The 24,809-nt window shown below is 46.0% G+C and overlaps 1 protein-coding gene across 1 annotated transcript in view; it reads left to right on the forward strand.

Moving 5' to 3' along the window:
* Positions 1 to 24,809, forward strand: part of LOC142575546 (uncharacterized) — a 76,871-nt gene that overhangs the window by 41,773 nt on the left and 10,289 nt on the right. Inside the window, exons 2-8 of the mRNA XM_075684974.1 lie at positions 3,115 to 3,438; positions 5,542 to 5,705; positions 8,574 to 8,840; positions 12,261 to 12,368; positions 15,315 to 15,397; positions 17,096 to 17,238; positions 22,086 to 22,223. Coding sequence (XP_075541089.1) covers positions 3,115 to 3,438; positions 5,542 to 5,705; positions 8,574 to 8,840; positions 12,261 to 12,368; positions 15,315 to 15,397; positions 17,096 to 17,238; positions 22,086 to 22,223 — 1,227 coding nt within the window. The remainder of the gene's footprint in view (positions 1 to 3,114; positions 3,439 to 5,541; positions 5,706 to 8,573; positions 8,841 to 12,260; positions 12,369 to 15,314; positions 15,398 to 17,095; positions 17,239 to 22,085; positions 22,224 to 24,809) is intronic.

Genomic DNA, 24,809 nt, shown 5'->3' on the forward strand with positions numbered 1-24,809 from the left:
TGCCGAGAGATTGCACCTTAATAATAATAATAATAATAATAATAATAATAATAATAATAATAATAATAATAATAATAATAATAAAGAATGCGCTTCGCTAGCTTGGTCTCGCAGTGAAGTTTCGATGCAATGTCTAATGAGTAAGCATTTGTCATGTTATATAGTACTGTTGCAGCACTCTTGTGCTTCCTGAGAGTGTCTGGTTTGTGCGAGCGGCGTTGACTCAAGTACTGACCGTGCATGTCTCTATACCCTCTCTCTCTCTTCCCCTTCCCCCAACTTAGGGTAGCCAACCAGATCCTTGACTGGTTAACATCCCTGCCTTCCTGACATCCCACACTCTCTCTCTCTCTCTCTCGATAAGGAGAAGCTTCTCTCCTTTATAGCTGCTGTTCGCTCTTTAGGAGCGTTTTGCATACCGACCCGCAACTTTGGCACGCACATTCAATGTATGAACATTGAAGTCCGAAAAGAACGAAAAAGAAGAAGGAGAAAAGAAATTGTATAGTGTTCTTCGATGTTGTAAAAACCTGTCATGCTGGCAACGGGTTTGAACATGCAGGGAGGCATGATGCTGCGACCGTGCTAGCAGTCCCGTTTGTCTACAACCGCTTATAAAGAAACGTTCGGACACCGTACGGGGACCGATTGCCTCTCTGCGAGTTTCTTCGTACCTGCGTATAATTTACGGGTGTGCTTCCTGTCGACCATAGTCTATAAGACTGTCTGCAGACAGTCCCAAGTCTTGTGGTCATAATTATGTACTATCTAAGGGCTGTAATGCAACGCAAGTCTGTGGACTTGTCTCATCGTTAGAAGCAGCTTAATATATAAAATGCACGTATGGGCAATCCATGAGCACCCCCTCCCTCTACCCCACCACTTTGCCCCATATAGAGAGCTCAGCTAAAACCTTGCAAAAGTTCGCCCCCCCCCCCCCCCCGCTCTATGCACCATATATAGACAGCCCAGCTAAAATTTTGCAAAGGTTCGGCGTTGCACGGTTTTAGTGGGGCGGTCGGGGAAGGTTGCGACACGTCCATGTAAGAGCGTGTCCAAAGGCGTGCCCACGCTATCCGAAGTTGTTACCGGCCGCCGCCAGTCGTTCGACGACGTCGCCCTGGTCGCGACGGTCGTATATGTAGTAATCGACATGTCGCGGCCCGTAGTTCTGTCGAGGGTAGGCTGGTGGTCGCCCTCGCATGTCGCAACTGGACCATTAGCGTGTGTGTAGAGCCGGTGGGAGTCTCGGCGCTGCCTTTGCTTGTTGGCTTGCTTACTTTACTCGCCGCTGCCGGTCTCTCTCTCTCTCTGTGTGGGGGGGGGGGAAAGGTACAGCCGATAAAGACGCGTGCCTGTCTTGTCCTTGCGAGGCAGAGGAGGCTCGTCGTATAAAAAGAAAGAAAGAAAAGAAAAAAAAAATAAAGGCGGTCACTCTCTGGGAGGGCAGCAACCCTCCGTTTGACGCCGCGTCCGGGTTGCGCGCTGTGAAATGGCGTCGTGGCGGAACTGGTCCCTCGTCGCATGGCCTCCGAGATGAGGGGGAGCGCGCCGGCCGATCTCGGATGCCGTGCTCGTCGTTCTTCGTTTCGCTGTGTGTGCTTTTGCGGACGCGGCCGCTGGCGTCAAGGCTCGTTTTGGGAGTTACTGCCCGGACCTATCTTACAAAACTTACGGTGTACGGTCGTCAGAGGTGTGACGACCGAACACCCTATGTCTTAAAATGGTATCTCGCGCCCTGTTTAGTAAAGAAAGATTTTTTTTTTTTCGTTGAGCAGCATGGATAGCGTTAGCTGGGACAGTGTAACTACAGTGCATATCTACAGAAGTGACGCATTAAGAGGTAGCATGTCGCTGCTCTAGTGAACTATCGCAGGTTGGAGCACATGTACAGTAACTCTAACGGGCGTATATTAAAACACGTAATGGTAAGGATACACCGGAAAGGTAAAAAAAAGTTTAGTGGCACGTGTCGGCCACTAAAAATATATGATACTTGTGTCGTCGTAATTTTTTCGGGGCTTATCTTTCTCTGTTTTCGTTCAATTGCAAGCGTGGCTTGCGTAATTGTCTCGGGTTCACCGCGCACTCTCTCCGATTCTTTGCTGCCGTCGACTGCGTTTGCTTTCTCCAGCATTTCTTCTACAATCTACACTAAAGAAAGAAAGAAAAGACGGCCGATATGAGGTGCGAAGCTGATGACTGTTAATGAAGGATTACTCTAGAGACTCTTCGCGGCATCTCTTGAATAGTAATGGAGTGTCATCCGTCGGAGTGGACATCCGCGGCCTTGTACGCCTGACCCGCGTGGCTACGTTTCTTCCTCTTAATTTCATGACTACAAAGCTGTTAATACGCGACCGCTGGCAGCAGCTGAGGCGCTAGAACGAAACCCAACGACTTCCGCTATGCAGGCAACGCTTCGGCGACTCTGGAGAACGTCTGAATACCGGCGGGCGTTACCGCGCGCGTCGCATGCTTTGGCGTGGTGTGCGCACCCGGGAATGCGCGCGCGTGTGGGCCAACCACGTGGTCTTTCTTGTGGCGAATGATAAAAGAATGATAAAACCGCCTCGCTGACGTTCAGCTGCTGAGCACGAGGTCGCGGGTGCCGCATTCTGACGGCGGCGAAAATGCAAAACCGTCCTGGCGCAGAGATTTGGGACCACGTCCTGGTTGATGATGATGTTGATTATTCTGTCCTCTAAACGTTTGTTCAGCGGCAGAATATTTTTTCTTTGCAGTATCTTCTCCGAGCAAGGGAGAGACCTTGGTTAGTGTCCGTGCACAATTAACGGTATAGTTGTACCAGCGCCACGCGTCCCTTTGTCTTCCTTGACCTTTCTTTCCAACAGGACTCACGTACGCGGCGAACGGACGGTTGCGCCGGTGTGAGCGCTGCCCACTGCGCGAGCCGGTCCCCTGAAACGCTTGCTCGTAATTCGTTGTCGGGCCCACTCCTTGGGCTTGATCGGAACTTCGTGACGTTCTTAATGCGCCGCTGCTTTCTAATGATGGAGCACAATCTGTTGACGGCGCCTATAGTTACGTCCGCTCACCGCACCGTTCTTACATTTTTTTTCTCTCTCTCTCTCTCTTCTGTTACTTGCGCAGACTCGAAGAAGGCGCCCCAGGCTAACATGGCCCCCAACGGTGGGGTGATGGGCGGCCCGCCCCAACAGGGCGGCGTGGCACCGCCAGGCGGCGCTGCCGGCGGCCCCGGCGGCGTGGTGCCCACGGGTGCCGGCGGCGCGGGTGCCGGTGGCCAACCCCCCACGGACCCCATGATGGCGCTGCGCTCCATGGCCACGCAAGGCGGGGCCAGCGCCGGGGGCGCGGGCCCCCCCGGACAGCCTGCACCGGGCCAGCTCATGGATGGCTCCCAGCCGTCCCAGGGCGGACCGGGTCTCAACCCGCTCGCCATGCAGCAGCCACGCTGTGAGTTGAATCGGTTTCCCCGGTGTACCAGGCGCCAGAGAAGTTGCTTGGCCTTGTTTTATTGGAGCTGTATTGAAATTGCAACATACATTTACGATGACACGATGATGATGATGATGAAAAGGCAATTTCACCACCATCATCATCATTCTTACATCGGTACCCCACTGAAACGGGCAAATTTAATGGCAGTTCAAGCGAATGTGCTTCGCGGTTAATGTCAATGCCAGGCTGTCAGACGGAAAGGTTTAGTGACACTTGCTGTGCAGTAGACTTGCCAGCAAGTGTGTCCGACAAACTCGCAGCAGCACAGCAAGGTGAGTTCATAAAAATGTAGCCTCGATAGCAGTGCCTCAAGGAAAATGAAAGAATACTGAATGCAGCGTCAGCCGTAATTCTAAGACCAGTTTTGTATGATTTAAAGTGTGATGAGCGTTATGGGGACGTCAGTGAACGCAAAAAAAAAAAAGCTTGAAGCATATAATTTTCCTCACCGGACATATCGTCCGCCATCTTAATTGTCTCAATTTTGAATATGCTCCTTGCTTGTATTGCCTCAAAACGATTAGACGTGTTAAGGAGATAATAGTATTTTTTTATTGATAGGGGACTTGTTAAAGAGCACTTCTTTTCATAATAAAACAGTAACTATTCCTAAAACTAAAAATGCCATGAATCAAATGAAGACCTATGGCTTCGTAAATCATCATTGTCATCAATCCTGAATTCCACTTCCTTTCACAGCCTACCAAGACCCTCCCGAAGTGACACTCTATGAGGCGAAATGCTTTCGCTTGAAATTTCACTAAATTTGCTCATCCGACTAAGAGGAGGTTCCTTTGCAGCCTTCTGCTTCGGGACCTCCTTCTGTATACTGATCTTTTGTCCTGATTCAAGTGTTCTATTGTCTGCCCTTTTGACAAAGCTTTTCATTTCAACCCCATTCTAACCCATTGGCTACCAAAGCCACTGAATCGCTGGGCCCAACAATAGGGACCATATGCCAAAGCTGGCGATTTGCCGAGCTGGAGGCATGGTTGGTGCAAAAATTTTTTTCTAGCTGGTGCAACTGGGCAATTTGTGTCATGCTTTATCAAAACTGTTGTCAGTAGATGGCAATGCTTGTCCAAGAAAGCGAAGGTTAGATTTGTAAATATCTTTTATTATATATTATGTAACAGAAATTGTGTAGCGCCCATAAGTGGCAGTAATTATCAGTAACGAGGACCCCCTGATGTGCATAATATTTGGTAGCCAATGGGTTAAAAGAAGCCCTTTTTGCCCCTCTATCATATATTTTTATCACCCAATACCCACACACTGAAAGTTTGAGTACCGGTGTGCCGTACATGCCTCTACAGTGCCACCTCCATGCCTAGCTCAAGTGTGGACTGAAATCGTCTTTCCACTTCAGGCGCGCTCTTTACCGACACAAACAGCTTCCAGACTGCTGTGCAGCATCCCTTTTTGTAAATATTCTTACTGCATCTTGAGTTCTTTTTTTTACCCCACTCCTTTCTGTAACGTCCTGGGTCCTTGAAATTACGTGCAAAAAAAAAAAAAAGAGAGAGAGAACTCACGTTTGTGTATCTGACACATTGTATGAATAAATGGTTGTTTGATTTAAGAAGGATGCTATTTGCTCCTCCTGTTCGCAGGAGATTTGGTGCCAGTGCTGTAGTAAGTAAGATGTTCATGTTCCTCAACTCGGACAAGCGCAAATGAGACTGTGAGACTCATTAGCAGGAGCCCTGGCACATGTGTGCTTCACCACCTTAGCTTCCTCTTTGTTGCCACAGGCAGTTGTTTGTGAGTGTAGCTCTTAGGGATGGTATATCCTCGCTAGTGTAGCAGCACCAGTTCCCTAGTGAAAGCCAAATGAGGGTTGTAGGGGACTGTAATGCAAGCTTTGACTCTTGGGCCCGGCACTTTTGTTGCATTTGATCCTGGCCTGCTGTGACCGGGAGATTGATTATATCATATATCAAAATTCCTGTAGCGTACTATGCTTGGGTGAATGATGCCAATTTGTAGATCTGCCTCTTTTTCATCTTTTTGTTTCATGTTTTTGTGTCTCATGTTGTCCTTGTCTTTCATATTCAGTGATGCAGGTGGGCAACATGATGATGGCATCACAGGCTCAGCAAGGACCTATGCAAGGACAACTTCAGAATCAGCTCCAAGGACAACTTCAGGGTCAGCTTCAAGGACAACTTCAAAATCAACTTCAGGGGCAGCTGCAAAACCCACTGCAGGGCCAACTCCAGGTCAGTGCCTTTAACGTTGCCTCAGTTTTTCAAAAACGAAGAATTAGCTATTTCGAACACGATCACTGAGTGTGTGAATGAAGTAATACAGCGTCATTGAAATTGTGTCAGGATAGTTCGGGATATTGGGCTAATCTGCACTGTAAATTTTCATGCAATGTCATATTATGTGAGGGAAGAAAAGTACAAAACCAGCCCGAATTTATTTTCTCTTAATGTGTGGATGCGGTATGGTCAGCTGCAAAAGTTTGCGCAGCTCAGAATTTTGAAGAAAGCTGAATTACCAGGAAGCCTAGGTAGATTAGCTATGAATTCAGTGTTTCGATCAGTAGCAGCTTTTGCAACCTACACAGCAACTCATTTAAATTAGAAGTGCTATGTCTTTAGGGAGCAGAAATACACATTTGTTGTGTAACCTACAATGTGTAAATTTTTGTGGTGGCACAGGGGTCTCTGGTTTTTCTTTTTTTTTTTTTTAAGGGCTCCTGCTGAGATGGTTTCCCTGAGTCCTGCTCGACAAACCAACATACGTCAAGAAATGTAGAATAGTTGGTAGAGAAAACTATGCTTAAAAAATTGAGAAAATGTGACAATTGCTTGAGCTTTCTTTTTTTTTTTGTTAGAACCAAACTCCTGAAAAAAAAAATATCTCCATACCTATTTGTAGTTTCTTTCACTTTAAACTAAATAGGCTGAACCCTTACTATGCATTATTCATTTGTGGTGTAATGCACCATCCATGTGAGTCTGAGGCCTCCTGTCTGAGCAGTATTAGCATGCTTGCCACGTCGCATGTGTGACGAATCTAAGTGAAAACAATGTCTGGACACGAGACTTGTGCTATGCTGAAAAAAAAAAAGAAAATAAATACAGGGCTTCTCTTGCGAATTTAGATCCCTAGCCCCCTTTCGAGTGCCTTGCGGGTGTTTCTGCTGAACATACGCCAGAAGTTTTCCAGAGTGCACCAAACTATATTTCTGACTAAGTGACTCATTAGCAGGCTTTAGCTTTAAATGGTATTTATTCATAATATGTTGCTGAACATTTTACAAAATTTCTCGATCTCAATATTTAAACAAAAAAGAATAATTACAGGGTTTGTCTGTAAAGCAATGAGACTGCCTGCTGCGCGGTGCTCCACTTGCCAGTGGCGCGCTCCCAGGAGGCGGGATTTGTGGTGGGGGTTCTAAGCTAAGTAACGCACCGGGCGGCAGTCGCATCCAAGCTCTGACGCAGTGAGGTCCTGAAGTGACGTAAAAGTTGTTTTCGACTTTTTGTCACGGCAGAAAACATCAAAACGCAATTGCATGTTGCTTTCACCTGGGCAAAACCGCTTCCGACATGCTTGCCTTGATTAAGGAGGCTTACAAAGATGACACTCTGTCAAGGGCCCAGGTTTTCTAATGATTCAGTGAGTTCAAGAACAGGGAGGAGACCATTGAAGGCATGGAGAAATCTGAACGATCTTCAACAAGTTGTTTGGGTGAAAATGTGGCCAAAGTAAAAGATCTCCTCTACTCTGGCTGTCGTTTGAGTATCAAAATAATCACTGAAGATCTCTACATGTGCAAACAACAGTTCACAAAGTTATTTCTAAAAATTTGAACACGTGGAAGGTTTGTTCGAAATTGGTGCCAAAGTCTCCAGTGATGAACAAAAACAGTGATGAGTTGACGTTACGCGTGAGATATCGGTGCAGTTAGAAAGTGAATGGAACCTTTCAGAAGGTGCAATAACAGGTGACAAATCATGGGTGTTCCAGTACGACCTCTAAACCAAGCGCCTAAGTTCGCAGTGGCACACCGTGAACTCCCCGTGCTCCAAAAAAGCGAGAATGTCGAAGTCCAACGTAAAGACAATGTCCATTGTCTTTTTTGACAAGCACGGGGTGGTCTACAAAGACTTTGTACTTTTGGGACGTACCGCCAACGCTGTGTTCTACAAAGAAGTCCTTGAGCGCCTTCACAGAGCTGTCAAACAGAAACGACCGAAGATTGCTGATAGCTGGAAGCTCCACCGCAACAATGCTGCTGCCCACACCACCTTTGTTGTCCGGATAGGGTTTGCTACCTTGCCGCAGCCCCTGTACAGCCCCGATGTGAGCTCGGCAGACTTTTTCCTGTTCCCAATGCTTAAGAGAAGCCTAAAAGGTTGTTCGCACCACCCAATGGGCAGTCACAGAGTTTCTGAAAGAGGTTATGGCAGCTGGCTTCCAGGGAGCCTTTGCAGCGTGGGAATCGCATTGGCAGTGGTGTATTGGCACCCAAGGAGACTATTTTGAAGAATTTAATATGCCCTGATTGGATTAATGAATTATTTTTACCAGATGAAATCTCATTACCTTTTGGACAAACCTTGTATGATAATTATTGATTTGACCTCTTCGTCCCTAGCATTGTCGCTCGAAGAGACCTCATAGTCAGTATTGGAGTCCTCTTAATAGGAGATTGTAAGATGCTCTTGCATTTCTGCATCATTCAAACAGTTCTTGAGTCGTTTGCCATGTCATAAAACAAGATGCAATCTGGATGATGGACGCTAGCAACACTGCCAGATATATGACAGATAAGCTTTATTGGAATATCTGTCATGCATAAACAGAAGCTGCCATGCAATTTCAGTTGAACTAACTTCTGAGTAGACTATCACGTGGGGGTTTCATGTTGTTTAGTTATCTCAGGAAAGGCAGTGAATGAGTGAACATTGTGACATGGTTTTGCTCGAGCACGGCCAGAGGTGTGCTCAGCCATACGGCCGAGTTGACTTGGGCGTGGCACTTGAAAGGTTAAAGTGAACTGCCGTGCTCTCTTAGATCTTGCTCTTCACGCATCATGCTGATATGGTGATGTATTCCTGTCTCTTGTGTAGGGTCAACTGCAGGGGCAGCTGCAGAATCCCCTTCAGGGCCAGCTGCAAGGGCAGTTGCAGGGTCAGCTTCAGGGTCAGCTTCAAGGACAGCTACAGGGTCAACTTCAAGGTCAACTTCAGGGCCAGCTTCAAGGGCAGCTGCAGGGCCAACTGCAGAACCAACTGCAGGGCCAGATGCGGCCTCAGCAGCCGCAGATGATGAACAACTGCGTGCCCATCACCATGCAGAAGCTGCGACCCCAGGGACCTGTGCCCAACGTCTCAGTGGTAGGTGTCGCGTGTTCCTGTGTGCACAAGCTGCTCCAGCATTCAGCACGAGTGAAACCCGAGGCGGTATTGTGTAATGATCCTCTTAATTTGTCTGTTCTTCTTGCCCTTCATCATGGCTAGCATGATGCCAAGCCTTCGTTATCGCCAGCATCACCTCACTTGCTGCAACAGCTGATAAAAAACTTCATAGAATCAAAGTACCAAAGAACCCCTGCATAACACCGCCCTGCTTGCATGTGCTTGTAAAAATAAGGGCCAAACTCCCTTCAGGATTGTTTTAATTTTGCTTTGGTTCAAGTAATGTATTCCTTTCTTTGCCTCCCCCCCCCCCCCCCCGCCTGTTTTATGTGCAGTCAAGGTATTAGGTGAACATGTTATAAATAGAGAATAAAATCGAGCTGGGCACTAAAGGTGCTTGTCCCTACCCAGTTAGGCCTCTTACCCAAATTTCTTGTACACACAACCAGCAGGTTACCGTCCATCACCATGTCACAGACAAGAAAACAAGTGAAGTAACCTTCACTTCTTGTTATGAGCTTCTCTTTTCTGTACGGCAACAGAATTTAAAAAAGATAATGTTAGAAGCCTGTACAATGCAGCCTGTAGCGAGCATGCACATTACAGTGAAACTACATGACGTGTCACTTGGCCAGAGGAGCCAACGTACACAGAAAATGAAAACAGCAAAAGCTAACGGGATAAGAAAAACAAGTCACATTAGTTTGTACTGTTTTCATTCCAGACACCATGTACCAACCAGCACAACAGCAAACTCTCTCGTGCATTGTGCACAGCATTGCTCTCCACGTTACGAATCTGGGCATGTCTTGGCCAGTGGCAGATGCAGCAAATATCTGTGGCAGGAATACATCAGACAACTAGCATGAGAATGTATTAAAACATCTCGCAAGAATCAATGGCTGTTGCTGAAGCAGCACGCTTAACTTTTTTTTGCTCATGCAGAGATCAAGCTTAAAAGCAGCGACGCCCATCGCAGTCACCTTGTTATTACCGTGCCTGTTGCTAAGTCTGCTTTTCTGTGCTTCTCTTTGATCAGATGATAGCGTGTATGCGCTCCAATATTTAATGTACAGTACGGTAAGGGCAGTCTGACTTCGCTACCAGTCGAATCTTGCTACGATGAATTTCACTGGGTGTGTGATAAACTTCATTGTAGTGGGAATTTTCTTGTATCAAAAATGGCACTAAGAGAAAAAAGAAGAAAGAAAAGAAACTAACATGAAAGTTACAAGTGTGTAACAAGAATGTTTAAATGTTAGCTGCAGAGCGGGCTTGGCGTTTTCACTCCCAATCTCGAGCTCGCCAAGTCACTTAGGGGCTCTGAAGTTCCCTCTTCTTCCGTGACAGTTCAGGGTAAAGGATGTTTTATAACGTTCTGGTTTAAAGTACTATGCTGCTCATCTATGCTTAAACACTCACTGGCTTTCTAAGCATATACTGGTGTAGCCAAAGGCTCTATGACGGCGACGGCATGATGAGAATTAGGTGGAGATGATAGAATGACCACGATAGCATCACAACAATGGTATGACAATGAATGAATTATGATGATGGCATGACAGCACCGTCATAATCATAATTGAATGACAACAGCATTATTACAATGGAATGACGAAGAAGGAATGATGTCGATGGAACGACAAAGGTGGTATGACAACAAAGACATGACGACGATGGTGTGACGATGCATGCATGATGACAATGGCATGACAAAGACGGCGTGATGACAACGGTGTAACAAAGGCTGTGTGATGAGAATCAGATGATGATGATGGCATGAGATGGCGGGACGACAACTGTATGACAACTATATGACGATGGTGTGATGGTGATGGCACGTGCCTGCTGCCACGAGGACATACCCAGTGGCATGTACCCACGTGAACTGTAGACTGCACTATCTCCGGAATCAGTTCACCACTGTGGACTGCACCAATGGCTTGAAATGGAGTAACGAGCTAAGGAAAAGCAGCGCTTAAAAAAAAATTATATCTGGGAGCACTTTATTATCAGTAATGTCTTTTTCACCTGTTTCTGCTCTCACCGCCGCAGCGGCAGAATGTGGTGCTCGCAGTCAGTGAGGACCTGCATTGCAACGTCATCATCATGAGTGCCACGAAAGCAGCAGATAGTGTCAGCCAAGTCCACCACTTGTGCGATGCAGTCAACCCATCCTGTGCAATGTCATTGTCATCAGATAAATCATCGGCAGTGCAAAAGCTCTTCAGGAGCCTATGGGATCCCGATGGGTAATCGAAAACACTTCATTGTAGCGGCAATTTCGTTGTAATGGAGTTGGACTATATAAGAATGGGCCACTATTGCAAGGCTCCGAGGGCCCACTAGCAGCCAATGGGCTGTTCTCCTTAGATGGAAAGCTTCATCGTTGTCGCTTGAGCTAGCTGCTATGCTCTAGCCTTAAGCATAATTAGCTATACTACTGCAATTTGGGTGAGTTTGGTGGGTCAGTTCATTCTTGGACCCACTTGTCATCTTTCTTATTTCCATCTTTTCTTCACCCTCTCACATTTCACAAAGCAGTGATGTCCTATAGAATGGAGTTTTAGCATAATGATGTTGCTGTAACATTCTTGTGCAGTGCTGTTGTGTGATGCTCATACAATCAATGAAATGTCATCATCATGCTCTTGTTGAGGTCATGTCCTTGTCATACAGGCAGTGTTGTGCCATTGTCATCCTCATGGTGGCGTCATGGTTGGCATGCTATTGTTGTCATACTGAGTGTCGTCATTTTCATTATTGCATTCGTTGTTCCACCATCATTGTAACATTGTGCCACTGATGTCATCATTGTTGTCGTCGGGCCATTCTCATCACGCTGTCATCATCGTGCTGCCATCTTTGTTGTTGTCATCCTACTGTAGTTGTCATTGGTGTTGTGCTGCCGCTATTGTATTGGTATCTTTGTTTTTGTCATCAAGCCTTCATTAAAAAACTATTGTATATTATACCCGCCAAATAGGGATGCTTTCCTTCGCTTGCATTTGAATGAAGTGAGCCAAGACAACTAGTCGCAGGTAACTGCTTTGCGCAGCAAATTATCTAAGGATGCAAAAGGTGCCTAAGCCGTCTTTAATTCATGATGAGTGACCACGAAAGCATCAGAGTAGCTGGCAAAGTGCAATTTACGCTGCATACTGTAACAGTGACATGCACCTACATATCCTAAATTATTTCACTAACTCTTTGTGAATGCAGAGTGTGTCACCTTCTTTTCTTTGCTGTTGAATGCTGAGCATGTTGATGCATTTCACTGTGTGCGAGAAAGTTAGAAATTTAATTTCCTTAAGTACCCTATCGGGGCAGCAACAGTAGTTTATTTGGTGTCTGCAGTGCGGGCAACCTGAATGGTGGCTCTTTCATCCTTTCGTGCAGGCGCCACAGCAAGCAAGCACCGTGCCAAGCCAATTTCAAAGTCAAGCACCCCCGACGTCAGTGGTGGCATCTCAGCTGGCTGTACCCACTGCTGCTAGCGTAGCTCCTGTAAGTGCCCCTGCACCAAGCCCTCTGTTGCGCATGTGAGAAGAAATGGGAGAGGATGTGAAAAAAGCAACAATAACGAAAAGAAAGTCCTTGTAGCACCCTAACAGTCGTGTTATTCGCTGGTTAGCGACTCGCAGAGATAGTGGGGAGAAGACAAGGAGGTCTGTCTGTCTTGTATATGGTTCGTGGCATTGGTGCCACAAAAAAGTTGTATTGTATTGGCTGTATTGTATTGTATTGTAGGCTGTATTGTGCCGGTGCAGCACATAGGCAGTGTCGAAGGTACCAGCGCACTACTGTGCAGGGCAGTAGCATCAGAGAACCTCGGCTAATGGCCACGAACGTGTGCTTACTGGTTGGCGGTGTTGAACCGGTGCATGTGGGCGAGTGCACCAGCTGGGTAACCATGGAAAGGCTGTTGTGTGGATTTACAGAGGCTGTGTTTTCTAATGATCCATTTCATTTTTCACTATTTTTGCCCGTTGGCTTGGACGCTCCTCTGTCTCTGACTTAGGAAACTACCACACCACTGTTATCACCTGAATCAGCCACTCGGCACGCAATGTGATGTCGTACAAGCTGCATCAGGGCCAGTGAGAAAGGGAGAAAATAAAATTGATTGCTGGCAAATATGGTCCTAGTCCAAAATCAGGTTACCATTACCCACTTTTTGTAATTAAGAAATGGCTTGTTCAACTGCCACACTTGGCTACATTTGTTATCATTGCTTTTAGGGTTTTTAAGCTTACGTCCAGAATAACTCATTACTGATGTGGCAGGCATTTCCTTGGAATTATTGTGTTTGCTACGAGTGGGTTCTGATAGTGCAGCACCTTTGCATGGCTTTAGAGATGGAAGTCTGTCACATGCACAACATCAGGGTGTCTACCAACCGGGAAAACCGGGAAAACCGGGAATCCTCAGGGATTTTCAGTAGTCTGGAAAAAGTCAGGGAAAACTCAGTGAATTTGGGCCTCTATCAGGGAAAATTAGCGGCAATTTGATTGGAACGGTCGAAAGTCACGGTAATGCTGGCTCGAGCAACAGACAGGAATCGCAATGAATCGTCTTTGACGCCCTGTCGTCGGCTGGATGAGTTGCCAGTGCGCAGTCAACGATCGACTTTCCGGATTCCCGATAATTTGGACGGCTTCGCGGCACCGCCACGTACCCCATAGAGTCAACGTATCAGAACGTGTGAAATTGCGGACTCAAGAACCCTTCGCCGTCCGATTTTCCGGACGTTTTGCCGTGACCGCAGGCCCGAAACGGCAATAATCAAAGGCACCACCGCTGCAGTTTTGATTATTTCGCCACCTCGAACCGGCACTGTCGCACGCAGATCCGCTGGCAGCCGTTGCAACCACTGCGGCAACGCTAGGCCTAGCTGCTTCGACGTTCGCTATGAAGCTTCTTGCCGTTGGGTGCCGAGTTTTTTATTGAAAGATTTAGCTGCTGTCAGCAATGGCACGGATTCCGCTTTTGTGGTCCTCGCGATTGGCTTATAAACTTAGAAAACACGGTGCGTTGCATAATGCCGCTTCCCGAAAGTCAGCTTCGCCTCTGTACAGAAATGTTACAAGGTGAAGCATACGCAAAAGTATTGCAGTGAAGCATAACAAGCGTGGGAAGGGGCTATTGCCAGGGAAAACAATATGTATTCCTTAATTATACACACGTGCACCCGGTATTTCCTGTCACAGTACGAGCGCCGATATGCCTAATAAGTGTACCGACAGGCCTTCAGAGCGTTTTCGAACGTGCCTGTGGTAGTTTGAGCCCCTAAGGGCAGTAAATGACACGCATTTATTTTTTTTTAACTGGCCGATTTTTTTAACGTTTTCGCGACTCCTAGAGAGTTCTAAAAATCGGCCGTGGACTGTGCAACTGACCAAGATGCTTCAAATGGTCCTTGGGGCGAACGAGGGGCAGAAGGAGCACAAGAACAGAAATGATGTACGCATTGTGGAATAAACGGGAAAGGAAGCTTGCTGTCGCCGTTTTGAAGGAGCTTGAGCTCATAAAACAAAGTTTTGGCTGATGCCGAGATGCAGGTGTCCCGCATCCAAACCAAAATAAACTCTTTAAAGCACTGAAACACAACAATCGGGCGTCATGCGTGGGCTGAGAGTATGTCAGAACTGTTGAGGTTGACTTACGGGCTGTTGAGAGAGAATCTCAATTGTGACAGAGTTCGGGCATCATACCACTGAGCTTGCTATCAGTTGATAGAAATAGGTCATATACGAATATATTTGCTTCTATGTGCCCCTCCTTTTATTCGTATTTGTGAATGTCCGACTTATTTGCAATTTTTTTCGAAGACACTTTATTTGCTGTGCATTTTACTAACCCCTGCCTTCTATTCTGTTTTTGAATAACATAAACACTACTCCTTAGTATTCAAATTGGATTAAGTCGCTTTTTAATTTTTTTTATGTGCTTACTCGAGAGTGACAGCATCAGGCGATATGGTTTCAGCCCGTCTTGACATAAAACATAGTTCTGGATCACTCAGGGAATGGGCATAGGCACTCAGGGAGAACCTGGAAAACTCAGGGAATTTGGAAATGTCAACTTTGTAGACACCCTGAACATGTGATGCGTTGCACTTTCACCTCTTGCAGGCCATGCTGTTGCTTTAATGCGGTTGTTCACTGCTTGGTGTCAGGTGGAGCATCCTATCACAGGCTGAGCAACGTAACAAGATTGTTCCTTGGCATAAAATGTGCGGCATCAGATGTATAGATGACAGCGAGTAAAACAATATAAAGCACTTAGCGGAATTTTGCGCACCTAGCTAACAGTATCTGCGGCCAGATGCCAGGAACACCTGAGAAACCGTTGAGGACGTTCAGTGATGACATGCTTGGACACCATCTTTTCTCATGTTTTACTCTGAAGAATTGAAAGTTAAATAATGTCTCTGTCTTTGAATGATAACAGGTTTCCAGTCAAGGGCCTGGAAGCAATCAGGGTGCTGTGCCATCACCGGCTGGAGGGCCGTCCCTGCCAAACAGCGTGCCAAGGTAAACAGTTCTAGCAGAGGCAGGGATAACTACAAGTTGTGCAAGTTAATCAGCAGACGCATGGTTAGTCAGCTTTTGGTGTGCATTGCGATGTGTGATGGCTCTGAAATATGGCTGCTTCAACTGTTGTAACCTGATGCCAGCTGTTGGGTGCAGTTGTTGGTCAGGTGACGTGCAAGAATAGACTGATCTTGCCACGCTCAGAGTGCACGTGCCGGGGTCCTGCCGGCACTATGATGGCAGCAATCCTTGCCACTACGTCACTGTACCCGGGTTCAAGGCAATGTTTGGCAAATTTCGTGTTACCAGTGCTTACCAGTTGCACTTTGTGTTTGCCGTATTTGCAAGCTATAATTGCAGCTAGTGTGGTATAGCTAGGAACCTCATTGTCATACTGATTTGCTGCAGCACTGTTTGTTTTATTTATTGTTGCTCAGTAACCATTCTCCTTTCTAATGCCTGATGGCCCTGCAACTGGAACAAACAAACAGGGAAACACTGCGAACAAATGCAATTGTTGATTTTTTTCCTTTGGAATGAGTTGGTTCTCCTGAACTTCTCCAATCCTATTGTAGATATTTTATAGTTCTTTTTCATCTTGCATAATAGGCAATTTTGTCATGTTAGAAACACCTATGCACTCTTTACTGTAGCTGCTCCGTTAGAACTACTACTGCCAGCATGCTTTGCTGCAGTGGTGTCATAGTGAAACTTCTGTTGCGCCATATGTCTTCTGATTTAGCGTGTGCATGTTATGAATTAAAAGAAAAAAATTAATTATGGGGTTTAACATTCTGAAAACGAACGTTGGGTCATAAGAGAATCTACAGTGGAGTGCTCTGGATTATTTTATTGACCATCTGGGGTCCTTTAATGTGCACCCAAAGCATTGTGCACGAGCATTTTTGCATTGCACCCTCATCTGAATGTGGCCGCAGGAGCTTGTAATGAATGAACGGCGTAAAAAAAGCCAGAGCACTGGGAAACTAATGTGTGAAACAATGACCGTTACCTGCAATACGACTCTTTATGTAGGTATGCAATACCCTCTTTATTCCCTTTGCAATTTTGAGTTGTCGCTTGTCGGTTCCTATGAATAACTTGTTGTTCACATTGATAACAATTTGTCATTGGATATGCATTTAATTACATCATTGACTATGTTTGCCAACAACAGCACCATCAATCCAAATCATACTTTCTTCAAGGCTGCCATCGTACATATGATTTGAATTTATCACTCTTTGCTGTAATGTCATAATAACACAAAGAGTATATAAATAAATAAAAGAATAATAAACAGATTGGTGCTATGGAGGCTGTCATGAAAGTGACTGCGGCCTCATTTATTACACAGCGCACATGCAATGATGCATGGAAGGAGAATGGCGGGGGCCAGCCCCAGCCCAGGCAGTGGTCGAACGCCCGCTCGTGATGGCCTTTCAGGTGGCTGTCCTCCAATTCGTCGGTGACGTGGCTGATGATAGTGCTGCTTCAGTGCCCATCAACTTTACTCTCACTGCATCTTTGTACAAAATTTTTGCACCATAGGAGAAAATTGGAGCTAGATATGCTCAGCACTGTAGAGCACTGAATTCGAGCGGGGGCTCTATTTCCATCTGCTGTCAGTAGTGAATGATTTGGAGTGTAGATTGTTGTCAGGGGGTTTTTAGTCAATGAGTCATGTCTGCCTTGCAGCCAGATGGTGCAATCACCAGCCGGCGGCTATGCTCCCAGCCCGTCGTCATCGCAGGTTGTGCCTTCGCCTGCGGGAAGCTTTATGGGCCGCACGCCTGGCACCGTGGGAGCTCCATCACCAGGCAGCACTTTGAGCACACCAGGTAAATGGAATTAAACCTTGATTAGACTCTTTGCATTAGACAACACCTGCAAAGGGTAAGTAGCTGAGTTTCAGTGCGAAATAGACTATTGCAAAAGAATGCAGACGACCATAAAGGTAGTCGGTATTCCTTTGTAGTTGTCTATATTGTGCTGAATTCGTCATTCACCACCGTGCACCAGAGTGTTACATGGGCTGACTGCAAAATTAGCCACGATTGCTGAATGTGCGGATTCCTGTGAAATCAGTAAACCTAAGCAGCTCCATGCTTTTTGTCTGTACTTGCAAGAGAGACCACCTGAGAGTGTCAAGTGCCAACAGGTTCCCTTTCTGCTGTGAAGTAATTCAGATGCCTACCTTAACGAGGCACTAAAGAAACATGTCAAGTCGAGCTAGATTGGATGATTTGACTTCTGTAATAACAAATTTGTCATTTGTAGCAAGAACAGAGTTTGTTGTAAGTGAGAAAATGATGAAAATGGAAAATCGGAGTGGTGCCACCTGTTGCCACCTGTTGCCACCTGCCCACACTACGCACAATGAGAGAGGGAGTGGGGAGGCAAGTGTGAGGCTGAATGTTTGCCTCGACTTTAAAGTGAGCTGAGGTGAGCGATTCGAGTAATGTTGTCGAAATGCTGCATTTGTCACCAGTGTAGTTGACGGTCACAGGACTGAAATAAAATGCGTCGTCAGTTTCCAGAGCGAGCGCCACGGAGGCAGAGGAACTAGCTACAGCGTTAGCCGTCACGACGAGACTGCACTGGAAGTGTATCATAGTTCCGACGGACTCTCAGGTGGCACGCAGAAATTTTTCCAGGGCCAAGACTTCCAGCGCCACACATCGCATTCCGATTGAGGCGCACCAACTTCCGCCATGCATACAAGTCGTGCGGACTCCAGGGCATGAGTCCTTATGCGGCAATCAGCAGGCACACGCCTAAGCCTGAGCACGTGCACTCCGGGAGCTGCGAGAGGGTCACACCGAGCAGTTCCATCCCCAGCCCGTACTATTAATCTACACGCACATCGTACAACGCTGTCGCCTTTCACATAGAACACTACCGCCGCCTCGTAATGCTCTGATGCGAGAGGAAGCCATAATGTGGCGAAAACTCCAAACAAACGCATATCCTTACTTGAGTCTCTACCACGTCATGCACCCTGCGCTGTATTCTCATAAATGCTCACACTGCAATCAATGCGCAATACTTTACTACATGGTGCGGGCTTCCGCAAGCGCACCATAGCTCCCACCCATAACACACCCCATCACACGGCAAAGGGAGGCAGCGCTGTCCAGCTCAGTCTCGGCGGACCAGCTCAACCTAGTCAACCAAGCGAGAAGGGCAGCCAAAACCGCTGGACTCCTTCCGGGACTGAGGGCATCACCCACTGCAGAGCTACCTACGCTCATGTGCTCTTTTCTATAAAGTTTACTCTCTCTCTCTCTCTCTCAACGCAAGTTGAGAGAGCAGTGACTGATAACAGAAAGCGGCAGAGGAGATCAGTGACATGGAGATTATGTTATGTCCTCAGTTTTGATACGGGCAATTCAAATTGAGGAGCAGCTGCAGGACTTCCAGTGGCAAATTTCTTGCACAGCCTAGTTGTATGTTGTTGCCCAGGGAACAATGATAGGCTACTAGACAGACAAGCTATTGGTCTAACTCAACTTAATATTTAGTGTCTCTATAAGCATGAGAGCAACGGTCAGTTCCTTTCCACACCGCTCTTAACAAGGAGCATTTTATTGTGACAGCAGTTCAGAGCTTGAATCTGTGTTTGCTGGGGTGGTCCATCTTTTCCATTTGCTGTCGTCATAGTCGGGCAACCTCCTCCCCGTCGGCCAGATGTTCACTGGTGAAGAAAAAGATATCATTGCTCAGTGCTGCCATGGGTGCAATGATCTTGTGACCCTCTGGCAACTTGCAGTTGAGAGCTGGATGAACTTGACTGCTGGAGCTATTGCGCAGCAAACAGATTTGGAGATTTCTGCACCACACAGACTCTGAGAGTAGTGGCAGCATCTGCGCACATATTTCAGAGGCCATAGCAGGCAGTACCGTTGTGGATAAAAATGGCATATTGGGCATCATGAGGGAGGTTACTCTTGAGAAGTTGGGGGGGTCTGCTTGCTCGAGCGTGCTGATGGCACCCTAATGATTTGAGAGCCAGAGAAGTCTCAAAGGGTCCCGAAACTATTTTAGAGCGCAGCTCTTGGGCAGCCATTCCTGCGGCGAACGCCGGTGTCAGCGTTGGTGTAGTTGTGCAGACAAGCAAAACAGCAAAGAATGAGAGAGTGAACGTGGAGCAGGAATTGAAAGACACGAGTCGTGAACGGCGGCGACCGAGAGCGGCCCCTTGAGTGACGTGCGCGTGGTAAACTGGTGTCATGCGGACCTGCCCGACTGTACAATGCTTGTGCTTGTATCTGGTCTCAGCTGGACCTCTCGTTTTGTACTATCGTCTTCTAACGTCAGCTCTCAATTGAACTTGTTTGGTTTACTTGGTTTGATCTCGTTCAAGCTTGTTTCAATTGTCATGGTTTGAGATCGTGTTTTACAACGGCGAGTCTAAACCGGGATGTCTTGATGGAAAGGTTTCTGGAGACAGTGCACCATATTTGATTCTGGGCAACAAGGTGAACCCTGAATACAGGGATGCGGAGGTGACACCCAGTACCTCATTCTTGACTTTGGAATGCGGCGACACCACAGTAGAAGAGAGCACACCAACATGATTATGATTACTCGCATTAACAATGAAGGAAGAAGAATGTAAACACAGTGCTGACCTGTCAGCAGACGAAGGAAAAAGCATGTGACATCTCGCACCTCTAAAGAGGAGGTGAGATTTTCATGGTGTTATGTGACTGGTGCTGCAGCTTGCCGCCAGCTAGTGTGGCCGCTTTGTCGCAGCTGCGTTGTAACACCGGCGGCACACCGCACACGTTTTACCGCAAGCATGTATGGGGCTTTCTGTTGCGACAATTGCTCAGAGATAGCGCTAGAGTAGCGCACATTGTCTATTCACCGATGACGCCATAGATAAGGCATGCGGCGAGCGCGTCAAAACAAAGCGCTGCATGAACGAAGGTCTGTTTGCGGTGGCTGCTTTGAATCGCACCCACGCATCACCCACGTGCTGCCTGTCACGTTCTCCCGATTACCGAGGCAGTCACATCAAACTTCACTCGTCTGCGACTTGCCGCACGAGACAGATTGTCTGTGCCAGCCAATTTGTCACGAAATGAAACCTTGAATAAAGGGAAAATCAGACATCCACCCGATCGTAGCAATTGCTACAAAGGAAACCCATACGGGTTCCTCGAAAGAAAGGCCTCATAGTTGAAGAAAAATTCGTCCTGGTCCGGGACGAATTTTTCTTCAACTATGAGGCCTTTCTTTCGAGGAACCCGTATGGGTTTCCTTTGTAGCAATTGCTACGATCGGGTGGATGTCTGATTTTCCCTTTATTCATTACTTCTCTCCACCTTGCGGGTTTCCGCAGAACTACTACGTCGAAATGAAACCTTGTATACAGCTGTTCTCAAATTTTGCATTAGGGAGTAACGTAATTGTCCGTGAATTTTTGTCGTACGCAAGAATACAGTCTAAACTTAGAGTCTCTCATGGTATGCTTTCTCACAACAATTTTATGTCTGTGCCTTATATTAAATGAATATGAGGCGTTAAACATTACCTTCATCTCAAACTGTGGCACTCTCCCCCAACATTTATTCTGTGCGGCTCTAGCTATTTCCCACCTCCTTAGGGAACACTGTCGTGCAGTGACACAAGTGTTATTTACTTCTGGTTGATTTGAAAACTAAGGGGGTTCCCACGTCGCCTTAAAGTCAAGTTTGCGTGCAGTGCTCGTGTTTTCTCAGCGTGCAGTTACTGCAGTTCACTTCCAGCATATACCAGAAGTGCAAAAAGAAGAGCTGATTCACCTGGTAAACTGACTTGTCTATTTGCCAGTCAGAGCTCGGGAAGCTCATTGGCTGTTTTGAAGACTGCGCAGCAGACCACAGTGATGCTTGAAGGAGAACAGTGAAACTGTTGTCAAAAGGCTTGAGAGACACCAATTTAGACTGTGGCAGGCACCTGCTGATTGTGCTGAAATAAAGTGCAAAAAAAGCACGTGTTTAAGGAAGCACTTCTGCACGTGGCTGCCACAATCTCAGAAGTGAGCATGGTCATAACAGGCTTGAGAAAATTGGAGCTGCAACAGGGGTGGTAAATGATGGTATCAGCTAGCGCAAGAAAAACGCAATTGGAGATAGCTGGGAGAAGCCTTTGCCCTGCCGGGAACTAAACTTAAGGATGATGATGATGATAATCCCATCATTACTATTTGATAATTACCATTTGTATGCCGCGCGTTTCTATTATTCCCCAGTCCTTACATCCTAAATAGGCAGCATCAAAAAAAGATAATAATAATAAAAATCAATAATATGAATGTATGAAAGCCACAGTGCCTCATTACTTTCGTTTTCCTTTGGGCTATCTGACTAAAATAATAGCTGTGTACTAAAAAAAAAATTGTAAAGTATGCTATGCCAGGCTGGTGTGCATGGCCTTTCATATTTTAGCTAGGCATAAATAAGATAAGCAATGACTTTGTATGTTGTCTCTTTTCTGGCTAGTCAACATTTATGGCCTGGAAATGTATCAATGTCTTTTTCATTTTTGTGTATGTATATAAGTGAATAATGTGCAAGGATAGATGCCACGAGTGAACTATATAGAGCTGTTTGACGTCTCGCCACTGGTCACAGGCTTCTCCTTAGCAGAAGGCTCTTTCTCACTCGCACTGAAATAACCAATTACGTGGCTTGCCCAGGTAATGTCGGAGGAGCCACGCCCAGTCCTGCAGCACGTACCCAGACGGATGACCAAGCGTACCTGGAGAAGCTGAAGCAGCTGTCTAAGTACATCGACCCACTGCGGAGGATGATTGCACGCATTGACAAGGATGAAGGCATGTACTGTGTTTCCCTTGCCATTTTTCTATAAAAATAAGCTTGAGAACAAGTTAGGGACCATGCAAAGAGCGATGGAACGAAGAATGCTAGGCACAATGTTGAGAGACAGAAAGAGAGTGGTTTGGGTCTGAGAGCGAATGGGTATAGCCGATATTCTAATCGTCATTAAGAGAAAAGTATGGCGCTGGGCAGGTCATGTAATGCGCAGGTTAGATAAGCGGTGGACGCCTAGGGTTACAGAATGGGTGCCAAATAAAGGAACCGCAGTAAAGGACGGCAGAAGACTAGGTCGTGCGATGAAATTGGGAAACTCGCGGGTGCTAGTTGTAATTTATTGGTGCAGGACATGGGTAATTGAAGATCGCAGGGAGAGGCCCTTGTCCTGCAGTGGACATAAAATAGACTGATGATGAGTCTCACCTTCTTATAATGAAGTTGCATTCAACACAAAAATACCTTTGTTATATTTAATGTTTAGTGAATGCTGATGTCGACGAGAAACGCTTCAGGTTTGCTTTGTTATATCTCATAATTTCAAGGTTAACAAACCAGCTTTGGAAGAAGTTAAGGGCTGTGCAACTAGTGGTGGTACGAAGTACGTAAGCCTTACTATAACGTTAAGAGATGGGAGGACAGCAATGTGGACTCGGGAACCAGCTGGGACAGCTGAGACTCTAGGTGACATTAAGATGAAGAAATGAAGTTCGGCAGAAAATGCAGTGCATAGTGCATATGCAGTGCAAATATCGAGGGGTCTACTGGAGTTACAGAATGGGTGCCTCGGGAAGGGAAGTGCAGTCGAAAACGGCGAAGAGCTAGACAATGTGATGCAATTAGCAAATTTGCAGGCACATGAAAGTAACAGCCAGCTCATGACAGAGGTAATAATAATAATAATAATAATAATAATAATAATAATAAAAATAATAATGATAATAATAATAATAATATCCTTTATTTCACTCGTAAAGTGTCGGAGTGCGGAAAGAAAAGCCGACAAGCTGACAAATAGCTGGGAGAAGCCCCCACCCTGCAATGGACATAAAATAAACGATGATCATAATGATGATCTGATAATTTGCTACAGTCTACTTCCATTAATTCGATCCTGACGGGACCGACGAAACTGCTCAAATTAAACAAAAGGCAGAAAAGTCCGAAACATGCTGTTGATTCAGTTGGCAGTAGTGCTTTTAATGTTAGCTTCATGGCACTTCAGCTGTGTTATGCGGTGAAGCATACCATAGGGGAACGGTATCACTGTTACGGAACATAGCACATCTTCCTTAATATAGACACACGCACATGCGCAGTCTCCGGTCACATTATGGGCACCGAGATGCCTGATAAATTCACTGGCAGGCCTTCAGAGTTTTAGATAGACCTGTGCTTTTTTGTTGGTTTTAAATGTCCCCTCAACTTTCTGAGTTTGTTCATCTTACTGCCTTCCTTTTCTTTAGTTTTTCCAAAACACAGATGGTCTTTCTCTGCTTTTCGGCGCACAGTGCCTGCACGCACATGTATAATTAAAGAGCACATACTAGTTAGGAGTGCATGCGTGTGCGTATAATTAAGGAATGTGTACTAGTTAGGCCCCGTTAATGGTCTCATGTACGGGACACGTATAGTGGGTGAAACAAGGGCTCAACTCGCCACAGCAACATCAGTAACAGTTCTGAATGGCTGCCAGTATGCTTATTAGGCATCCAGTTTCTCATACTGTGACCAGATACGGTGCGTGCGTGCCTGTATAATTAAAAAAAAAGAACACATACTATGTCCTGTGACAATGGCCTGTTTTCATTCTTGATATGCCTCACCGCATAACACTGCTGATTGCGGCGAAGCTAGCAAGTTTGAATTATTCAGCAAAGGTCAATTTTGAGATTGAAATAACGAAAATTTTTGCACATAGAAATGTATGGGCGCCTGCCGGGCCGACCTTTGGTCGCGATCGAATCAACTAAAAAGTCAAATTAACCCGAGTCGAATTGACGGTAGCCTACTACTGTATCTCTATGTTCACTCGATCACAGTTTGGCTGTAGCACAATCTGCACAAAACTCTAGAGAAAAGTTGGCGAAGCTTGCGTACACCTTGAAGGAAAACTAAAGGCGACTCCACTCAAAGTAAGTTTAGAATGTTAAGGTATTGTATCAAAACCTTATTCGTTATTAATTTGGCAGCAGTATTTTGATCATTACTGATAAAGGTGAAGGCCGAACTTTGGCAGCTTTATTTTTAAACTACGACAATCTCAGATTTCAAACTAGTGTTTTCTCATATTTGGGGGCATTTTGGCACAGCAAAAGCTTTCAAAACTTGTCTGATGCCTTCAGAATGCAACACGATCCTTTTTTACTGAAAATGGTTAACTGGCTCTTAGCAGATGCTGTCAAAACCTCTGATGTCCTTGCGAGTTCGTGTGGCCGCAGAAGCCTGACACCTGTCTTTCGTTTTTGTTTCATGGTTAGCTTACAAGCCTCTTCTTATGATAAGTGTGGTTATTTTGCTGTAGTAGAAGCAGAATTTACTAATATAGTTCAACTTTGTGTTCATCTTTCATGTCAGAAGTGCCAGGA

The sequence above is a fragment of the Dermacentor variabilis genome, chromosome 3 (assembly GCF_050947875.1).
Source record: "Dermacentor variabilis isolate Ectoservices chromosome 3, ASM5094787v1, whole genome shotgun sequence".
Taxonomy (NCBI): Eukaryota; Metazoa; Arthropoda; class Arachnida; order Ixodida; family Ixodidae; genus Dermacentor; species Dermacentor variabilis.